The 19605-nt window shown below is 42.2% G+C and overlaps 1 protein-coding gene across 1 annotated transcript in view; it reads right to left on the bottom strand.

Moving 5' to 3' along the window:
* LOC306791227 (neural-cadherin) overlaps positions 1–19605 on the bottom strand; it is a gene marked incomplete at both ends in the record, with an annotated part of 282576 nt that overhangs the window by 89189 nt on the left and 173782 nt on the right. Inside the window, one exon of the mRNA XM_079287854.1 lies at positions 9674–9951. Coding sequence (XP_079143980.1) covers positions 9674–9951 — 278 coding nt within the window. The remainder of the gene's footprint in view (positions 1–9673; positions 9952–19605) is intronic.

Genomic DNA, 19605 nt, shown 5'->3' with positions numbered 1-19605 from the left:
CTGTTCTCCTGTAAAAAGCTTCACTAGCTAACGAAGCAATATCGAGGTCGAGTCATGATGACAATGTCATCTGTGCCAGAAAAAGAAATGTCTTCATTTCATCATAATATTCATATCCTGCATTAGTTCAGAGTTATTAGAGTTCAGAGTTATTAGAGTTCAGAGTTATTAGAGTTCAGAGTTATTAGAGTTCAGAGTTATTAGAATTCAGAGTTATTAGAATTCCGACCGACATTTGAGATGGTTTTAAAAGCTTATCCCACACATTGGTATTTCATTAAAAATGACAATATTGAAACTCTCTGGTAACTGTGGAAAGCTACAGGAACAGAAGCGCTGTCCTCGGGGGCAGACAGGATTGCGTAGTGAAAGCGAGGCTTATAGGAAAACAAACTAAATGCCGATGGTGTCATTATTGTATAGCCAATTGCATTGTGAAATCAACATTTGCTTCATAAATGATAAGAAAAAGCAAAAACATATCTACTGCCACGTTAATTGGTTGCAGAGAGCTACGGGATGCACAGTGCATCAGAGTTAAACAGAGTCACCATGTCTCCTCTAGCAGCAGAAGCACTAACAAACTTATTTCATTGTCATGTTTGTAGTTAAAAGGCTTTGTTGAAACGCTCTCATCCCACTTTTGGCCTTGTTTACAGAGGGATTTATGCTAATGAAGACACTCTCCTTCAGTTCACTTGTTTGCCGGGAACGTGAAACAAGACCTGGCAGTGTGTGACAGCTAACATGCTTGATTTTTGATCCAGTAGGAGGTTGTGAAAGGTTTGTTTCTATTTATAACAATAGGAAACAGAAAAGCGAACAAGAGCTGTATTTTGAGATAAACTCAACCAAGAATATTCTTGGTGGAGTTTATCATCTTGTTTTTCATAACAGTAGAAAGGCCAGCCAGTTCAATCCTGTCAGTAACTGCAGCACCAATGTCACTGTTAATATTCCTTTTGCGAAGCTGCCTTATTTGCCTGAAGTCAACATCTACCAACTTGTCCAGTTTGTGTTAATATCATAGTTTGCAGTTGAGAAACATAACCAACCCATGGTCATTTCACAGACAAATTATAAAGGACAGCAGAACTGGGACATTACTAAGTATAACTAATTCATAATCCTATGCATGTGCTTGTGCATATTCAACATTTTATTTATTGATTGCGTCCTGCAACCATATAGACTGATTTTCAAGGTTTTAATTCGAGGTGTCATTTAATAATCCTTGTGCATAAATTTGCACTCTGAATTTGGCCCATCCCATCACAGAAGAGACTCAGAGATGACCAAATGTAGAGAACTGCAATTTAGAGCAGTTCCCTCCTCTTCCTTTGTGCATCTGCTTGACATTGTGGTGTCATCCCCGTATCAACGGCAGTGACTTCTCTGTCAACATGTCAAAGCGGCAAAGAAAACTCTTGTTCCATTTTCCCATCACTTCCTGTCTAGGCCCACTTACTATTCATGCTGAAGTCTGCTTTATTTTCATTTAGCTGTTTCTCTGGGCATGTGGGCGGCCGTATGTATGCCCAATACATTTGTATAACAGGATAAATGCAATAGCCACTCAAGTGCTGAATTGCTGCTGGAGGCAAGGGAGACTCAGTCAGACTTGGGGATCAGGACGTTGGAGCTAATAAGGGAATTGTACACAGAGGAAATTGTCAGATTGTCTCCAAATCGTTTTTCCACAAATTCTATGAATCCAAAAAAGGCAAGATATTTATTTAGGAAGTGTGTGGGCAGAGTTTTATGGGAGATAATGTGAACTGCAAATGTTACTAGCAAGCAATTTTTTCTTCCTCAAGCATGGGACCCATAAATTAGAACATTTTTCACCAGTCCTTATATGCATTCCAAATTTGGGGAGTTTTGGGATTTGATAAAGCCCCCAAAAAGGCAATTCATTTGCAGTCTAATAATAATAATCATTCGAGTGTCAATAGGACCTTCGTGGCCCGACGTCGTCGGTTGCTCGGGCCCTAATAATAAACTAAACGCAACTGTATTAAACCACCTTTTGTGTTAATAACTATTTTACATATTAAGAGAAGAGTTAGCCTGAAATTAAATAGCTGAAAATGCCCCTAAAAAGAAAAGCTAAAATGTGTTCAGCATCCATCTCCTTCATGAAGCCTTGTGTTTATAGCCTGTCGACATTTCATTTGACACTTTCACTCCACTCCGTCTCCGCTTTCTTAGAAGAGCACGGAGAACTCTCAGCACATGACGTCTCAGTGCAACCCTTCCTACAAATAACATTCATATTCAAGGTCTTCAGAGAAAGATTTGGGCATGATATGTTGGAAAACGTAACCGAACTTCACATGCTCAAATGAAAAGAAAAATAAATAGACCCCATCCAAAATGTGGTTTACCAGGACAAACCTAAACAGAGAGGGAACATTAAACACAGACAGCGGCATGATGCTGCATCAATTAAGAAGCAGCCGTAGTTGAAAAGAAGTAGCAGTATACAGTATGTCCTAACAATCAAACACAAAAAAGAATATTATCTCATCGCACCAGATGAGCAGACGTGATAGTGACTTCAGTTGAAACTGCGTGGACTGAGTTGGGTCCTGAGTCTGTTCTTGGTTACTAAGAACCAAGGCCCTTGGTATGGTCCTATACGGGTCTCTTAATTTAGATGCAACTCATTTACATTAGTATTTTAAACCTTCACTAAGTAACTATGTTTCAGTTGCCACAAGCAGAGATGACTAAGAGTGTAATGTCCTGCTATTACAGATAAGGCAGTAAGAATAGACGTCCTTGTTGCAAATACAACATTATCATTTCTGTCAAAATCATTGACAGTGATTTTCCTGTTAAGTTCATGAGTGCAGTAGGAACAAATCTTCAAAAGATGTCTAGTATTTTGCAGATATGTTGAATATGAATGTTTGAATGATATGACAGGCTCTGCGAGGCTGTGTTCAGTCACAGTGCTGCTTTGAGCTAAATGCTATTGTCAGCATGCTAAAACAACTCACGATGACAAAGCTAATGCCGCTGTCGAACAACTCGGAAATGTCCGACCTCCAAGTATACAAGTATGAAGAAACACCGCTCAAAGTCGGAGTTCCTGCTTGTGAACTCCGGGCAAATCAGTCTATCCGACAAAGAAGCAGTTATCTGACGTCATCCGATAACAGAAACGCACATCGTAAATGGTGAACCATCAACTAAAAGGCAACGTTAATTATATTTGCCTATATTTCATTGAATAATACAAACTATCATATTGTCAAACTGTTCTGCATGTAAATCAATGTTAGAATATGTCGCCATGTTATTAGGTAGCCGGTTATGTTAAACAATCTCTGAAAGTTAACTTCTGCGCACAAACGTTATCGGGAAATCGTTAAAAATTGCAGGAATATGCTGAGAATTCTATTCGACACATCAGTTCGTCACCGTCAGCAGTTGTCTTGTTTTTGGTTGGCATCGTGCACCTGGGACGCTCAGAGGTCGGAAATTGGAAATTTCAGCTGGAAAACTTCCGAACTCTGAGTTGTCTGAACGCAGCATAACATGCTGATGTTAAGAAGGAATACAATTTGAAATTTTAACCTGGTGATGGCAACAGATAGAAGTGAAGGGATAACCCACTTTAGGACAGTTGTTTGTGAGTGGGACATGAATGTGTGTACCAAATGTCATGGCTAACCACTCAACAGATGGACCAGAGTGGTGGACTAAGGAACTAAGATTGCCATCCCGAGAGCCACCCCCCCGGTCTGGCTAATCTGTGCCGTATGTTTTCTCAGGATGCATTATGCTGATGCAGAGTAGTTGTATATGAACACAAAATAACAAATAATGGTACTTATTGCGCAGTCATCCGGTACCTTAATGTCACTTTTGTCACTTGATTGCTGAGTAAACAAACTGCCTCAAACATGTGTGATGTAACTACATTCCCCTCGCCTCATGTTGGGGCTGACTCTGCCAACTCTGCCAACACTTCCTCATTCAAATTTGAAATTGTTTTTCAGTGATGTTCAGCCGTAGCAGCTGTTATCAACTTTAACGAGGTTCAAGAAACTCCCTTCAGCATGAATAAAAATACTAATTGCGACTTCATTTTAATTCACCTTGTCTACAGCTGCAACACACCAGCGACATCAGACAACATACTCGGCTGTTAATGAGCAAAATAAGTGTGAAAAGACCTGGGAGTTCAAATTAAGAGCTCAGCAGTTATGGGATTATTAGAACATTTGATGCCATAGTGTTAAATGGAAGTTCTCTTTAGTGGCATTGGGCAGGTTGTTTGCTTTGATGTGTTCGTTTTCCTTCACATTCTTTAATCACCGACATCATTTGAGGGAGAATTTGCCTCGAAGCGAAACACAGCATGAACGCACTCGCACGCATCTACACAAAACCCCCACAGGCACTTTGCCTTCATCTCTCCCTCGCAGTCTCAAAAGCATATGCTTTGAGGTTATGTTCACTCCTCCTAATTTCCTTCTAATTCCTCCCTTCACTTTCATCTTCTCCCCTGATCTCCCTCTCGCAAAATATCACACCGGTCTTCATTCACCATGGAAAGAGCTGGACATAATTGAAATGTTGCGTTTAGGCTCAACAGCATTTAAGGTGGTACGGACTCAGTCTTTGTATCTCGCTCATACATACCTGTGAGCTGCTTTGCAGTTGGGATAATAACAGCGTCAGCCAAACAGGAATCTGATTACTGTGCCACACTTCTTTCCTTCATAACCACACAGCTAATCCCCCCGAGTCTGGAGGCCAGGTAGTGGAACAGCTAAACTTGAGCATTGGTCTGTTGGCATCAAACTAGCACTAAAAGATGTTAACTGATCGACCCGAGGTGCTTGGGATTTAGGATTGATGTGTCAGCCGAGCAGAGAAACAATCTCTAAAGTCCTGAGATTATTAATCATTGAATGCTTTTCCAGTTAGTTTACCATGTTCTTTGATGTAACTTTAAGCGCCTCTGACAGCAAAGTTTTCATGGATTATGTGTCGGGAAAATAGTTGTGCCAATATTAGTGGAAACTGCATTAAAGTAGAGTATGTGTGTCCAGAACTGATCAGTCAACAGGTATGTAGAAGAGGGCTTTCCTGTTAAGGGCACATGGTTGAATCATCTACTTAGTTATGTTTTTGAAAGAACATTTTTGTCCCTTAACTATTAAAAAACCCTCAGGATAACCATAGCAAAAAGAAAGCTGTGAAGAACAACCACAAAGAGTTCATACTCATTGTGATTGGGGACAGTGGCTGTATTTGGATTGGCTCCAGGGTCGGATTTTTGTAAGCCATTATTAACATAGTATAAGTATCTCCTTATTTTTCATGCATTTTCCTATGATAGTCAGCCACACATGGCAATGCCCACTTTTTTAAATGCATCCAGTCTTTTCAAAATAAACTTCCGTCTTCACAGGAAACAACTTAGTTAGGTTTGAGGAACACAAGTACTTTAGATTTAGGAATACATCATGAAATACTTGAAGTGATCATGAAGTGCTGATACTGAATTATGCAATTTACGTGAACAATAAATCAACGTTGACTTCTCTTTTACATGGGAAATGAACAGCGGCCTCATGGACAAAATAAACACTATTGCATATATATATACAGTCAGGGCCACACGTATTTGGACTGTGACACAATTTTTCTAATTTGGCCTCTTTACACGACTCCAAATGGATTTGAAACTAAGCAGTCACTATGTGGTTGAAGTGCAGACTTTCAGCTTTAATTCAATGGATATAACAAAGAAATCACATGAACCGTTCAGGAATTATGACCATTTTTACACAGTCCCCCACATTTTCAGAGGCTCAAAAGTAATTGGACTACCTAACATAATTGTGAATAGAATCATTATTTTTAATACTTGGAGGAAAATCCTTTGCAGTCAATGACTGCCTGAAGTCTGGCTCCCATTGACATCACTAAAAACGGTGAGTTATTTCCCCTGGAGATGCTTTGACGGACCTTTTACTGCAGCCTCCTTCAGCTGCTGCTGTTTGTGGGTCTTTCTGCTTCAGTGTTATCTTCAGAAAGTGAAAAACATGCTCACTTGGGTTGCGATCAGGTGACTGACTTGGGCGTTGAAGAATATTCCATTCCTTTGCCTTGAGAAGCTCTTGGCTTGTTTTTACAGTACGTTTTAGGTCATAATCCATCTGCACTGTGAAGCGCCGTACAATCAGTTTTGCAGCATTCGGGTGAATCTGAGCAGATAGTTTAGCACTAAACACCTCAGAACTCATCCTGCTGCTTCTATCAGCTGTGCCATCACCAATGAACACCAGAGACCCAGTTCCATTAGCAGCCAGACATACTGCCTCCACCATGTTAGACAGATGATGAGGAATGCTTCGGATCATGAGCCGTTCCTTTCCTTCTCCACACTTTTCTCTTCCCATCATTCTGGTACTAGTTCATCTTGGTTTCCAAAGTCTAATCGGGCCTTCCTGTTCTTCAATGTCACCAGTGGTTTGCACCTTGTTGTAAACCCTCTGTATTTAGATTCATGAAGGCGTCTCTTGATCTCTTGATCGTAGACTTTAACAATGACGGGCCTACCTCCTCCAGAGTGTTCTTGACTTCAGTAGATGTTATGAAGGGGTTTTCTTCACCAAGGTAAGAATTCTGCAACCAACCACTTTATATGTCTTCCGTGGTCTTCTGGGCCTTTTGGTGTTGGTGAGCTTGCAGGTGAAGTCCTTATTTTTATGAATGTACCAAACTGTTTATTTGGCCAATCCTAATGTTTCTGCTGTCTGACTGATAGGTTTGTTAAGTGTTTTCAGCCGAACAATGGCCTCCTTCACTTGCATCGACACCTTTTTGGTCCGCATGGTGAGAGCACCATGGACCAGCTACCAAATGCTAATTTAACATTTTGAATCCTATTGTCGGCATAATTTGTCATGAAATAGTGACAGAGCCGACCACACCTGGTCATGAAACCAGACAATTGTCCAATTACTTTTGAGCCTCTGAAAATGTGGGGGACTGTGTACAAATGGCCGTAATTCCTAAACGGTTAATGTGATTTTTCAACCACACACTGACTGATTAGTTTCAAATCCATTTGGAGTCGTGTAAAGAGCCACATTTTAAAAATTGTGTCACAGTCCAAATACTTATGGCCCTGACTGTAAATATATATATATATATATATATATATATATATATATATATATATATATATATATATATATATATATATATATATGTTGGGGTCTGATAAATGGCTTCAACATGTGCTGTGGACAAAGACAATCAGGCCTTAACTTTTTCAAGCAAAGGTCTCATCCTGATTTGTAGTTGATAAGAGCAAAGGGATTTCACACTAGGGTGTGAATTTCCCCCCCCCCCAAATAACCATGGTAACCGCGGCAATCTCATTGGCCGAAGGCCAAGAGACCCCAGGACCCCTGTGGTTCAACCCCTGTTCTACAAAAGTGCCTGCAGATCACACCTCCTTGCTTTCCCCCTTCGACCTCGGTTGAGACAGGGAGCACACACCGCTCTCTTCGCTCGGACACCCCCGTCCAGGCCACAGAAGAACCAGCTTTCCCCCCACGAGGGAGCCCCTCGAACCCTCATCAAACCCTGACAGGTCACGAGCCATTTCGCTGGACGAAACAGCCCGCGATAACGAATCTGCATCAGCATTCGTTCAGTGCTTTCTGCTTCTTTTTATTTTGTGCACAAACCGGCACAGAGGAGCCGACGAAGCCTCGCTCCTCTCCTGACCGATGATTACCGGGAGACCTACGGACCACGTCGTCTCAGCCGAAGTTAAACTGTCCTCCCTGCAGCGAGGACAGATCACGTCTGCGTTTGCTCCAGAGCGAGCTGCGCCACGACAGACCGAAACAGCGCCGCTGCAAAGCCGCGCTGCAAGCAGCCCCCCCCCCCCCCCTTGTCCCCCTTCCCGACGAGGAAGACGGACCATTTTGCCACAAACACTTCCACGTTGCAACGAAGCATCTACAAGTAAGATTCTTGGCATTTGGGCATAGCTTAGCTTAAATTAACGTAAGTTTAATTCAGGCCATTCATTTATATGTTGATATTCCCGTGGTTTTGTGTGTTTAAGACTGTCGCGTGATATTGAGGTATTACGCAATCATTACGGAGCAGAGAAGCTCCGCTGTATTTGTGTATCAACTATGACTGTTTGCTTGGGATTTATTTGATTTCTTTTCATTCATTGTCTTCCACTCCGGGTGGAAGTTCTCTTTTCATTAACTCGACTCGGTGAGTGAGCTGAGGTGCGTGGCTTATCACGGCATAAGTTACCGGCAGTTCCAAGACGACAGCGGTATATTTATGCATGATAGAGCCAGCAATCAGGCTCCCTACCACATCGCACGCCGAAGCGTGATTCACTTCGAGTTCTCGCTCCTTTTTTCTCTTTCCTCCTTTCACGAAACACACACACACACACAGCTCCTAATTCTACCCCTGGGGAACCTCGTTCAAACGAGCGCCTCACATCACGTGCTGCCCAGGCAAACGTGAATTACGTACAGCAGCCCCATTCTGCCATTTTGTCCGGGTCCCTCGACTCCGCCATCTTTGTAGTTTCTAGCTGTAGTTCTTAAGGCCCCTCCCCTTTGGCCAGCGTCACTCGACGCCGCCATCTTTGTAGTCTTTAGCGTAGCTGTAAGACTCCTTCCTGTTCACCCACAGACCCACACACACACACATACACACACAGACATACACCCTCATCCATTTTATTCATTCTTTAGTTTAGGCATATAAAATTGTATGATAACGTTTGTTGGTTGCAATATTAATTGATTTGATCATTTATTATTTTGATTCAATAAACTCTGTTATACTTTCAGGAGCAGTCGTCTGTGATTACTTGTGCATATGTATTTGATAAGACTGTATGTAGTAGCCTGTGCTCGAACTTAAAACCCTTCACTGTCACTGAATGTATAGTCATACGCAGACTATTGACATTATGAGTGACTACTAATTATGAGACTTAGTTTTTATCGTTTGGTTATTGGTCCCTGTGCGCAGGGTGGTGCCCCGTTTATATTAATAATCATTAATAATTGTTACATACATCAATAATTCTATTGATGTCAAGAATTCAGTTTCTTAAATGCTGATAACCCAAACACGCTCCTTTAGATCCCAACATATATATATATATATATATATATATATATATATTTGTGAAACAAAAGTAATGCATATGTGTCAGCATGAACTCTCAAAAATCCAACCACAGCTAAAGCACCAGCACAGCAATACCAACGCATTTACATGTAAACAGTTTCAGAATATTGCATCATTGTATTCATTTATTCATATTTTTTCTGTTCTTAGTCATTTCTGCTTCAGCCATATCTAAGCTCCATGTTTACTCTCCTGTAATTGACTGGGGAAACTAAACAGCATTATTGCCCTGGGTTATTGTCTGTTCAGGAGGATTAGAAATGAACCTATAACTGTTTTTATTTCCACTTATTTCTAGGCTCTGCTACCTCAGGGCAGCTATCAACATTTTGAAAATTGGTAACCATCATAATAACTGGAACAACAAGAGTCATTTGTTGCATGTTATTAAAGCGACAGCTCGCTGCTAAACTTTGCCCCTCAGGCTGTGTTTTATGATTGGCGTTCACTTCCCACTCACCTGTAGCCATGCTGAGTGTCAACACACACGCCGCCGTTGAAGCAGGGGTTTCTGGGATATGCAGTGCAGGGCTGATGGGACAGCTCTCTCCCTGGACAGGAGCACACGGCCGTGGACTCCACCGTCACCGAGACAAGACTCATGGTCCCGCAATCCACGACCGTGGGTGTGTCCCGCACGTTCAAAACGTTGGTGCAGCCGCCGGCCCCGGCACACTCTGAGCTAGGACACTCGTCCACCCGCACCTGGAACACGTTGACCTGCAGGAACGACTGCAGCTGGAAGGAGATGGACAGAGAAGACGAAAGCACTGGGTGAAACAGGAGGGGAAACTTATGGAGCACTTTCATAGTTCTGACCACTGCAGGCACTATCGCAGTATTCTATAAGTAGTACAGCACCTTGTATCTCCATTTTCACAGGCTCTTATACCCACCAATAGGAGATATGTTTTCAAACTGTTATCACCAGTATTGTCACATTGCAAGCGAATGTAGAATGTGGTTAAAAAGCATTTAAATTCATTTAGAATTTCGTAAAGAGGTCGATTTTACCGAGCACAGCGAATAAAGGCATCAAACCAACATTTTGTGTGGAATGGACATTTTCAAACTTCCATTCTTACCTTTCACATTAAAAGCCCTAGACATACACACTGTTTACCAGAGGGAACTCAAATTCAATCAGAGCATTTTGCTAAAAGGAATCTCAATAAAACTGCTGATAGAGGCTTAGGCTATACAACAGTTCATTTCTGATTCTGACGACGCTTCAGAAAATACATTTTGTTTTTAAAGGCTGAGAAAAGTCAAGAGGAAGACAAAAATGTCGTCAAGGAGAAAGTCCAAAACATGTGGAACATATGGTTGAACCTGGAGAAAACCAACCGACTACAGTGCGGCTTAAACATGAAAGTGATTTTGTGCATTCATTGTCATAACTTGTGAGGTGCGCTGCAGTCTCCTGTGTATTAACATGAGTCCTTCCATGTCTTCATCTGTACTCACTGACTTTACCTTTTGCCAATTCCCAACGCAACATAGGTTTTCAGTGAAATACTTGGCGGTAATGATAGTGGTGTGCTGAAACTAATGAGTACATTCATACTGTACAGTAAATACATAGTTACTGAAAATGCCTGCATCGGTAACAATGTGTGGCTGATCTAATATGTTGCACAGACAAATAAACATGTGCATACGCACCAACGCACAGACCAACAACAGAATGCTGATGTGGAAAGTGCATATTCAGTGGGAGAATGTATTGCAGCACACTTGGGCAGTTTAGCTCTACGAACTCCAGCTGTTCTTTCTGCACGAGTTCTCGAAACAAAAGTGGGCTAAACGGTGATGAGGCGGAAAAGGAAGCTGCGACTTTCTAGGTTGAGCAGTTTGACGAAGCACTGGCAGAGAAATGCAAGTCAAATTGAATCTGTACTTTAGTGTTGTGAGTGTGTGTGAGTGTGTGTGTGTGTTTGTGTGTGTGCGCGTGCATATTTGCATTTGGACGCGCTGTCCTTGACTGGTTAGAGCGACGATGGTCAAGGAGAATTCTTCTGAGTTGATATGCATGGACTCATGCACAGGGGACACACACATGTACACACTCAAACTCAAATGCACACGCGGACCCGCCCGACGCGAGTCCTGTTGAAGCGGGTCACTTCATGCCCAATGTTCTGGACTGATTGGGCCTGATTCAGTGCGCTCACTAACCATGCAGTTCATATCTAATCCACTTATTCCGCCAAATGGCCTGTGCTGCAGTGAATGCGACTTTGATAGGAGGTTGTGTTTCATGGATCATTGTTACTGCTGACTGATGTCTCACAGCACTTGATAATACCAATACTACTAATAATAACTATCTGTGTTTGTGTAGCACTTAATAAAACAATGTTTACAAAATGCTTTAGATACAATATTACCCAAAAGCAGCAACAATAAAAAATAGAAATAAAAGGTAATATATGAGGTAAATAGATGCAACCAATCACAGCAAAGATCCACCAGATATAATTAAGAACAGATCAAAACGTAAACGTCCAGAGGGAGCGATTCACACAAGAGCCTGTTGATGAAAGTGTCTTTTTAGAAGGGATTTAAAAGATGAAACTGATTTCACTGTCTTTATTTCCTCAGGCAGTTTGTTCAGGTACAGGTGCACTAACAGTATCTATAAACTCTATAAAAGCTCTATAAGCAGTCTTGAACCTGGAACAACCAAAAGAGCCTTCCATGAGGATCTAAGGCTGCGTTCCAGCTCACCAGGAGCCACATAGCTAGGGGCAGGACCTTTCTGTGCTTTAAAAACAATCAGTTCAGTCTTAAAATCAATTCTGAATCGTACTGAAACTTACTGCTGAGACTGGGGTCGTACAGTTGCTACGTTTAGTGCCAGTTTGATAAGATAGAATCGAATCAACACGAATGCTTCTATTGGCTTTAACGTTATGAGAGTACGTAGTCTTGTACAGATTCAATTAACCATAGAAGGAGTTTACCGATGTAAACGGGGCCTGCAGTTGAACGTATACTGTATCTATCAGCCCTCTTCCTGGGTCTCTTCGGGTCACTGGGTCTTATATGGCATATGTATATGCGTGTGTTATATGTTAATGTGTCTCCAGTCCGCAGACTATTCAGGCTGTAGAGAGCTACGATGGTAACAGAAAGGAGTAAATAATGCTCCCCATCATTATGTTTTAACCTGCACATCTGATCACAATAAATATACGATGAAGGGAGTCAGTCACTTAGACAACACAAGAGGGCATCTTGTGTGTCCTGTGTAGCATTTAGCCATCATAAGGTGAGGAGATACATTGCAGAGTGGAAGCCAGCAGAGATGGTATGGTGGGGGATGGATATTAATAGGGCTGTGGCAAATAGTGCCAAGCTTTTTTCATAATGATGACAATTGTAAATCAACATTTGAATTGGAACAACTCCCAGCTAATCCACAAATGGTCAAAGAGGTGGATCGTCGGTGGAGCCGAGGTGACGCAGCAGATGAGACAGCGAGCGGAGAGCGACCTGAGATGGCACCCAACATTGACTCAGCGACCACGCCCTGAATTATGCCGACCTGTAAGCATTAATATAATTTAAATGGGAGAGTCATACAATAATTCACCCCCCGTGCAGCTGTGACATAAAGGGATATTAGCTTTAGGGACCAAAACCATTTTTGTACCCGGCTGCTAACATGTTTATTCCGGCAGTAAAGCCTCTTTAACACGGGGGTCTCGGGGATTGACCTGCTTTTGGAGCCAACCTCAAGGGTCTATTTGAGGAAATGCAGTTTTTGGCACTCTTCACTTTATTTACTCAGCATCGGAGGTTGGCGCTTGGTTAACCTTGGTATTTCTGTACGGTTGCATGTCAAGATCGGGCTACACTAATATTATTAGAATCAGACTGTCCTCTGTAGAATGTGATTTCCTAGTGGATGCTCAGCAAATGTGATCCACGACTGAATTCTGAGTAGGTTATCAATTACCGGTACTCACAGAAAAATTCAGTCAGTCAGTCTCTGTCTGTCTGTCTGTCTGTCTGTCTGTCTGTCTGTCTGTCTGTCTGTCTGTCTGTCTGTCTGTCTCTCTCTCTCTCTCTCTCTCTCTCTCTCTCTCTGTCTGTCTGTCTGTCTCTCTGTCTCTCTGTCTCTCTGTCTCTCTGTCTGTCTCTCTCTCTCTCTGTCTGTCTCTCTCTGTCTGTCTCTTTCTCCTACCTACTGAAATGTACCATTGAACTATACTCAGCCGTAATCCTTATTTACATCATTAATAACAGATATGAGGACATAGTTGGAACTTCATGGGGAATAATATGAATGGAGTTGCCATATGGAGTGTAACATAATGGGCACACAAATGTAGAGTTGAGAGGTGGATTGTGCTTTAGATGTTTTTCTACTTTCTTTTTTATCAAGAATACACGTCATCTATTCTAACGGATCCGTTCTCACTGACTGTGACAAAGGAGGGGTATTACTTTCAAATAAGTAAATACTTTCTCATGTGCACTGTTGTTTATTACATAATGTGAATGCATTACCAATTGTGATGGACAGATGGGGGAAAAAAAGATGCGGTCCGGTCAACAGGGTCTCTCCTTAATATAGGTCAAGCTCTCCTTCCCAGCACAGGATAATGGATCCTTCCTTGACATTAAAAACCAATGAGACACACTCATGCAGTGTGGAAATGTCTGCAGTGGAAGGGGGAGGGGAGGAGGTCGGGAGGGAAGGAGGAGAAAGGGAGTGGGCAGGAGGGGAGAATCTTGGGATAAGCCTCATGCTGGGTGTCAGGTGATCAAAAAGCAGCAGGTGGACATCTGAGATATGAACCTGAAAATAACTTTGATTTTTATTAGCAGGCCCAATCATGCAGAGAGAAAAACAATGACTGCATCCTCTTCAATGAGACCCAAAAGTCCGCTTCACTCTCGCTCCATGATTCATTTTGTTATGAGCTTGGAATGCCAATAAGACACTTTAATATATTGACGGAAGAAGTTTTTCTTTCTTCTTCTCAGGTGGGGCGGTGCTCTGTGTTGTCATTTCTTCTGTCGATTAAATTTTGAAAAACAGGTCTCCCTGCTCAACAGTCCGTCTCTCGAAAATACTTCATCCCACACTGGAGTCTCTTAAACCCCAAAGCCTGGAAATGAATCCGCATGCCCAATCTTTTGTCACAGTCTGCCGAATGTTGAGGAAATGTACAGAGGGGCACACATTTGATCTGTGAAAAGCGGAGCAGTGTGGATAGCAAGCAACAAAGGACCAGAGAGACGTATTGTTCCCCGGACCATTGTTCCAATGCACCGAGACGCTTCTGCAATCCTCTCAGGGCCACATTCACATCATGACAAGATGAACCTCGCTATCCGAGCATGTACCAATGATTTTTAAAAAGTCGAATAAAAAATGTGGTACCATTAAAAGTCAAGTGGAGCGTGCTGGATTGAAAACGCTGAGGGATAACTTCCATTATTAGAGCAGGGGGAAATAGAGAGACACAAGGAAGAACGTTTTTTTTTTTTTTTTTAATCTCCTACTTCTGAAGCATGACTGGCAAATTGAAAACATTAATAATAAGAGTCATCTTCTGCACCCCCCTCCTCCTCCTTCCTCTTTCTTTGCCACCCCCCCTCCGCCTCTCGTTCATCCTCTCCATCGCCGCGCTTCACATTTCATTCTGATCAACGTCCTCTCCAGAGAACCTGGAATTCAGATGAAACGCCCGGCGCTCTGCTCACAAATCACAGCTGAAAGCCCACATATACCTCTACGCATACACACATCTCTCTCTCTGCTATTTCTTCTTTATCCTGAAGACTTCAATCATAAACTCGTGTGCTTTTCACCTCATCTTTAATCTCTCTCGCCTCTTTTTCTTCCTCGAACAAAAGCCAAATGAAACAAAGAGGAAGCTAAGCGAGAGAGGCAAAGGGCTGAGTGCGGTGATCGACCTGAACTGACCGGCGAGGCCGTGACTGGACTCTGGACTGTATGCCCCTCTAACACACACACACACACACACACACACACACACACACACACACACACACACACACACACACACACACGCAAATACAGACTGGGCTCAGCTCTCCCCCTTTCTCTCCCTACTTGTGAAATGCATACAATTCAAATCTCCGTGGTTCTCTCTCTCTCTAGACTTTTGAGACGTGAAATGAGGTCCGACTGGAGCCAGCGGCCAGGGAGCGTCGGTGTGATGAAGTGAAACGTTTGTTTTTTTCTCCCGGACTCTATGACGGTATGCTTTTTTTATGTTTTCAATTTTGCTTAGCCTACCCTATCCAGTGGGTAAAATGTAATATATGAAGACACTTTATGACTAAATAGAGGAAGATCTATGACAGAGAGCAGTTATTTTCTCTCTTCCTGTGAACAGCCAAAGAATTACATGCATAATCCACACTGTGCGTTTCTGTTCGAGTCAAATTGGGTTGGATTTAAAGGGGATGTTCCGCACTCATGGACCATGAATAAAGTAGAAATAACAGGTTTGTTATTTTCCTGAGTTGGCCCAGAAAAGAAACCTATCCAAGACAATGGCCTAAATCACGTCCTAAATAACAGAAATGGTTTGTCTGTGTATTAGAGGTGGAGGATGATCTGTGGAGGCCAGTATATATCACCGACAACAAGTCAGACAAACTATCCAGGCTGTGTCTTCGGCAAAATATTGGGCAAAATATATTGGGCACATGAATCAGCCATGAATTAAGGAGTACCGGTACTTCTATTTGAAAACGGTTAAGGCTGAGGATTTATAACTGTGGGGTTCTCTCTCCCTCTTCTCTCATAAACCACCGTTGTCTCAGACGAGGACAATAAGTCTTTCTTAAAGCAGGATGGAGATTTTGCCATCATTTTCTAACACACTGTGTAGCCCAGCGTGTCAAACTATGACGCTCCACAACGGTCGCAGTGAACATGTGGCTAACGTGAATTCAACCAAACACACGTGCTTCGGTGTGGACGCATAAAACACTCCGATCTCCTAAAAGTCCTGCTTGTTTGTCTCATACAGATGCTAGAGGAGGCTTTGTGCATCATTACTGAGAGGTGTGAAATTGCATCTTTGACACTCGAGGAATGAGACCAGGCTGGTATTTTTGTATAATGCAAATTAATGTACTCTAAATAAACCAAACTATTTATTGCGTCTAGCAATCAGGTCTTTATCATCCACCCAATCCCCCGATGTTCAATACGACTGTTTCACATTACGATCGTGTGTCTCTTGAGTCAATAGTCTGTCAAAAATGATTTGACAATTGATCTTATGATTTGTCTGCATCCAAATTCAGTGCGTAACCACGGCAGGATGTGCTTTGGACTCCAGCGGGCAGCGCTCCTACCAACACTATGACTGAGGTTAAAGTGGCGACTCTCAGCTTAATTGGAGAGCCTTTACATGCACATCATTTGAACCATGTAGGAGATGCTGCCCTGCTTGTACACAGACCAACAATGTGAAGGGACAGAAAATAATTGGGCGACTTAACATAAAGTCACACAAAGTCATGGTACTTATTATCTGGTTTCAAATAATCTACAGCAAATAAGAGAAGTTTACTGAAGTATTTGACGTTCACGAAATCAGCATGAACTTATCTTCACTTCTAGCTTGTTTTAGGGGCTTATTATTGTCTCCAGTCTTCTCTTCAGGGAGCTAAAGACATGACGATTGAAAATGGTGTGGAGAGAGGCAGAAAGATGCCGCTCTAAAAGCATCTTGATTTCTTCATGTAAGTTTAAGACCACTGTGCTGCAACTTTGCTGACTACGTATTAAAAACTACAAAAAGAGCTAGTACACTGTATTTGGGGGATCTTAGACCTGATGTAGGGTGGTTGAATACAACTCTGGACTGTTTACAGCATGCCAAGTTGATTTGGACAGGTGTGAATGTCTCTACCAAAATCTGGTGGAGAGCAGCCAGCTGCTCCGTGTTGAGCTGTTCTCACAATGCTTCCATTCCCAGAGGGGGATCATTCAGAGTCCTGGCGCCTCTAAAAAACATCCGAGCGGACATTTTGCACCTGCTCTTGATCCGCTTAAGGCAGGGTTGTCAAACGGTTGATCCGGCCCACCACGTCATTTTATGTGGCCCAGATAAAAAGAAAAAAAGAAATACAAATATTCCCATCGTCGAAATTATGAGATAGAAAGTCATAATTATGAGATAGAAAGTCATAATTATGAGATACTTAAACACAGTCACAGAAGCAGCTCTTTGGCTGGTTACTGTACACTTGAAATGGAAATGTACTGTGAGCACATTGAGACTACTTTAAACGTGTCTTTACAACACATGAAATACTTCACGTGGGATTGTGCAAACGCACCCTTGAACGGATTTTAAGCTTTGAACAAAGTTATTGTAATAACTTTTCTCGTAGTTTGATCTTTGATTGAGTAATGTGGATTTCTTAACCCTAAATTAAAAGGATTTAAGTTATAATAACAGAAATGTGCTTAAATATATTTTTACATTCATATAACTGCATGTACAATATTTTTACACTTGAATAAACAATAATCAAATGCAGAGACAGTTATTTACCAATATGTTAGGAGCAGCTACATTTACACAGTCTTACATTTACAACCGGCCCTTTGTGGGCGACCGTGATGCTGATGTGGCCCAGAGTGAAGATGAGTTTGACACCCCTGGCTTTAGATTTATCTTCTGCTCAAAACTGACCAACGGAGTGCTGACAGCATCGCGTCACTCTCAGTCAGGCTTTGGTTGAGAAGTGCATCTCTCAGATAAGGAACGGTAGTCCGAATCTCCCAGTTGAGCGTCTTATTTAAAGGTCTGAATCTTCCAGGATTTGGGGCTGTGAGGCAGCTCTCCCTGTCAGTGTGTGACGCTAACATTAGCTCGAGCAGCTACAATGTGGAGCTGTCAACAGGGCAATATAGATAGCATGAAGCTACTTTCACATAGTGTCAGATGTGACTTACTGCCACTGTTTCCAGTTGACTTTTCTCTGGTGCCCAGTTTGAAAAAAGAACAAAAAAATATTCCGTGTTAACTATGTAAACAAAATATCTTTGCCATTATGCTCTCTAGGTGTTTGATGATATTCAGACCGCTATTGTGGTCTTGGAGTGTAATTTAAAAAACAAACAACTTTATCAGAATTGAAATTTGCAACACACAGCAGACAATATGGACAGGTGTTGCTTATAACATTAACAATGGCTCTGTTTTATTCACGTGTCCCAATAAGCAATGAGCCAGCATGCACAATAGGACCCTGGCATGCTGTGATATGTGAAAATGTCCTCGTTATAAAAGGCCTATTGCCTAATTGGAGATTTGTGGTGTTGCTGCTTTCTGTCCTGTGTTTATGGTCTGCAACAGTATAAATGATGCATGTGCATCCCCTGTAAGCAATGTCGATTAATATGCGACAGTGTGGATGATGACTTGATTACGGTTCGTATATTGGTGCAGAACGGTGGCGGTAAAGGGGTCACGGTCCGGTGCACGCAGAGTACACGGTATCGAGACTGATGCAAATAAATGGTAAATAGCACAGCCTTTCTAGTCTAGAGACCACTCAAAGCGCTGCACATTCATCCATTCACACACACACACACACACACACACACGCACACACACCATACTGATGGCAGAGGTGAACCCTGCCCATGAAGATCTAAGATAATCATTAACGCTCACTCAAACAGTGATGGCATAGCCTTCAATTCAAATTCAAAGCTTTGTTCACGCAGTGGTGGGTAAAATGTGTGATGAATCCAATTACTCCCTGCTCATTTCATATATCAAACATGCTCCCACAATGCCGATTTAAGGCACTTTTTTGGCAGATTTAATGCTGGAATGTTTGTTCCCTCTGACATTTTTACGCCTCTTGCTCTCGACGCTTCAGGTGAGCGGCAGGACTCTCATAAACACAAAACAAACCAACACACACACACACACACACGTCTCGCCATACTCCTTTTTACAGGGGAACAATGCAGTAATCAGGACACCATAGATATCGTAGCTATTTCAATTCTTATGGTTGTAAAACTGTGCCGTTATTTAACCATGGTAATGGTAAAATCCTGCAATGGAGGACCGTTTTTAGGCAAGTGAGATCAAAGGAGAAACTCAAATGGGAACCAAGAGCAATGTTGCTGCAATACACCCACTATTACGAGCAAAGACTGATGTGAAAGCAGGTGAGACAGGTATATAAAAGGTGGGCAACAACAGAAACCGCTCCGAGTGCACAGATGACAGCTATTGTTCACAATATTTACGGATGTTTGGAAGCGTGTTGTTCTAAAAAGAGTTTCTTGTGCCGGGTGAGTCCGAGGCATCACACACACTGCCCTTTCTTAACAGTTGTATGACTCATGCTGCTGGGTTTGGA

The sequence above is a fragment of the Melanostigma gelatinosum genome (assembly GCF_949748355.1).
Source record: "Melanostigma gelatinosum genome assembly, chromosome: 2".
In the NCBI taxonomy this organism is placed as follows: domain Eukaryota; kingdom Metazoa; phylum Chordata; class Actinopteri; order Perciformes; family Zoarcidae; genus Melanostigma; species Melanostigma gelatinosum.
The sequence above is the reverse complement of the archived record's forward strand: the minus strand, read 5'-3'. Positions and strand labels throughout refer to the sequence as shown.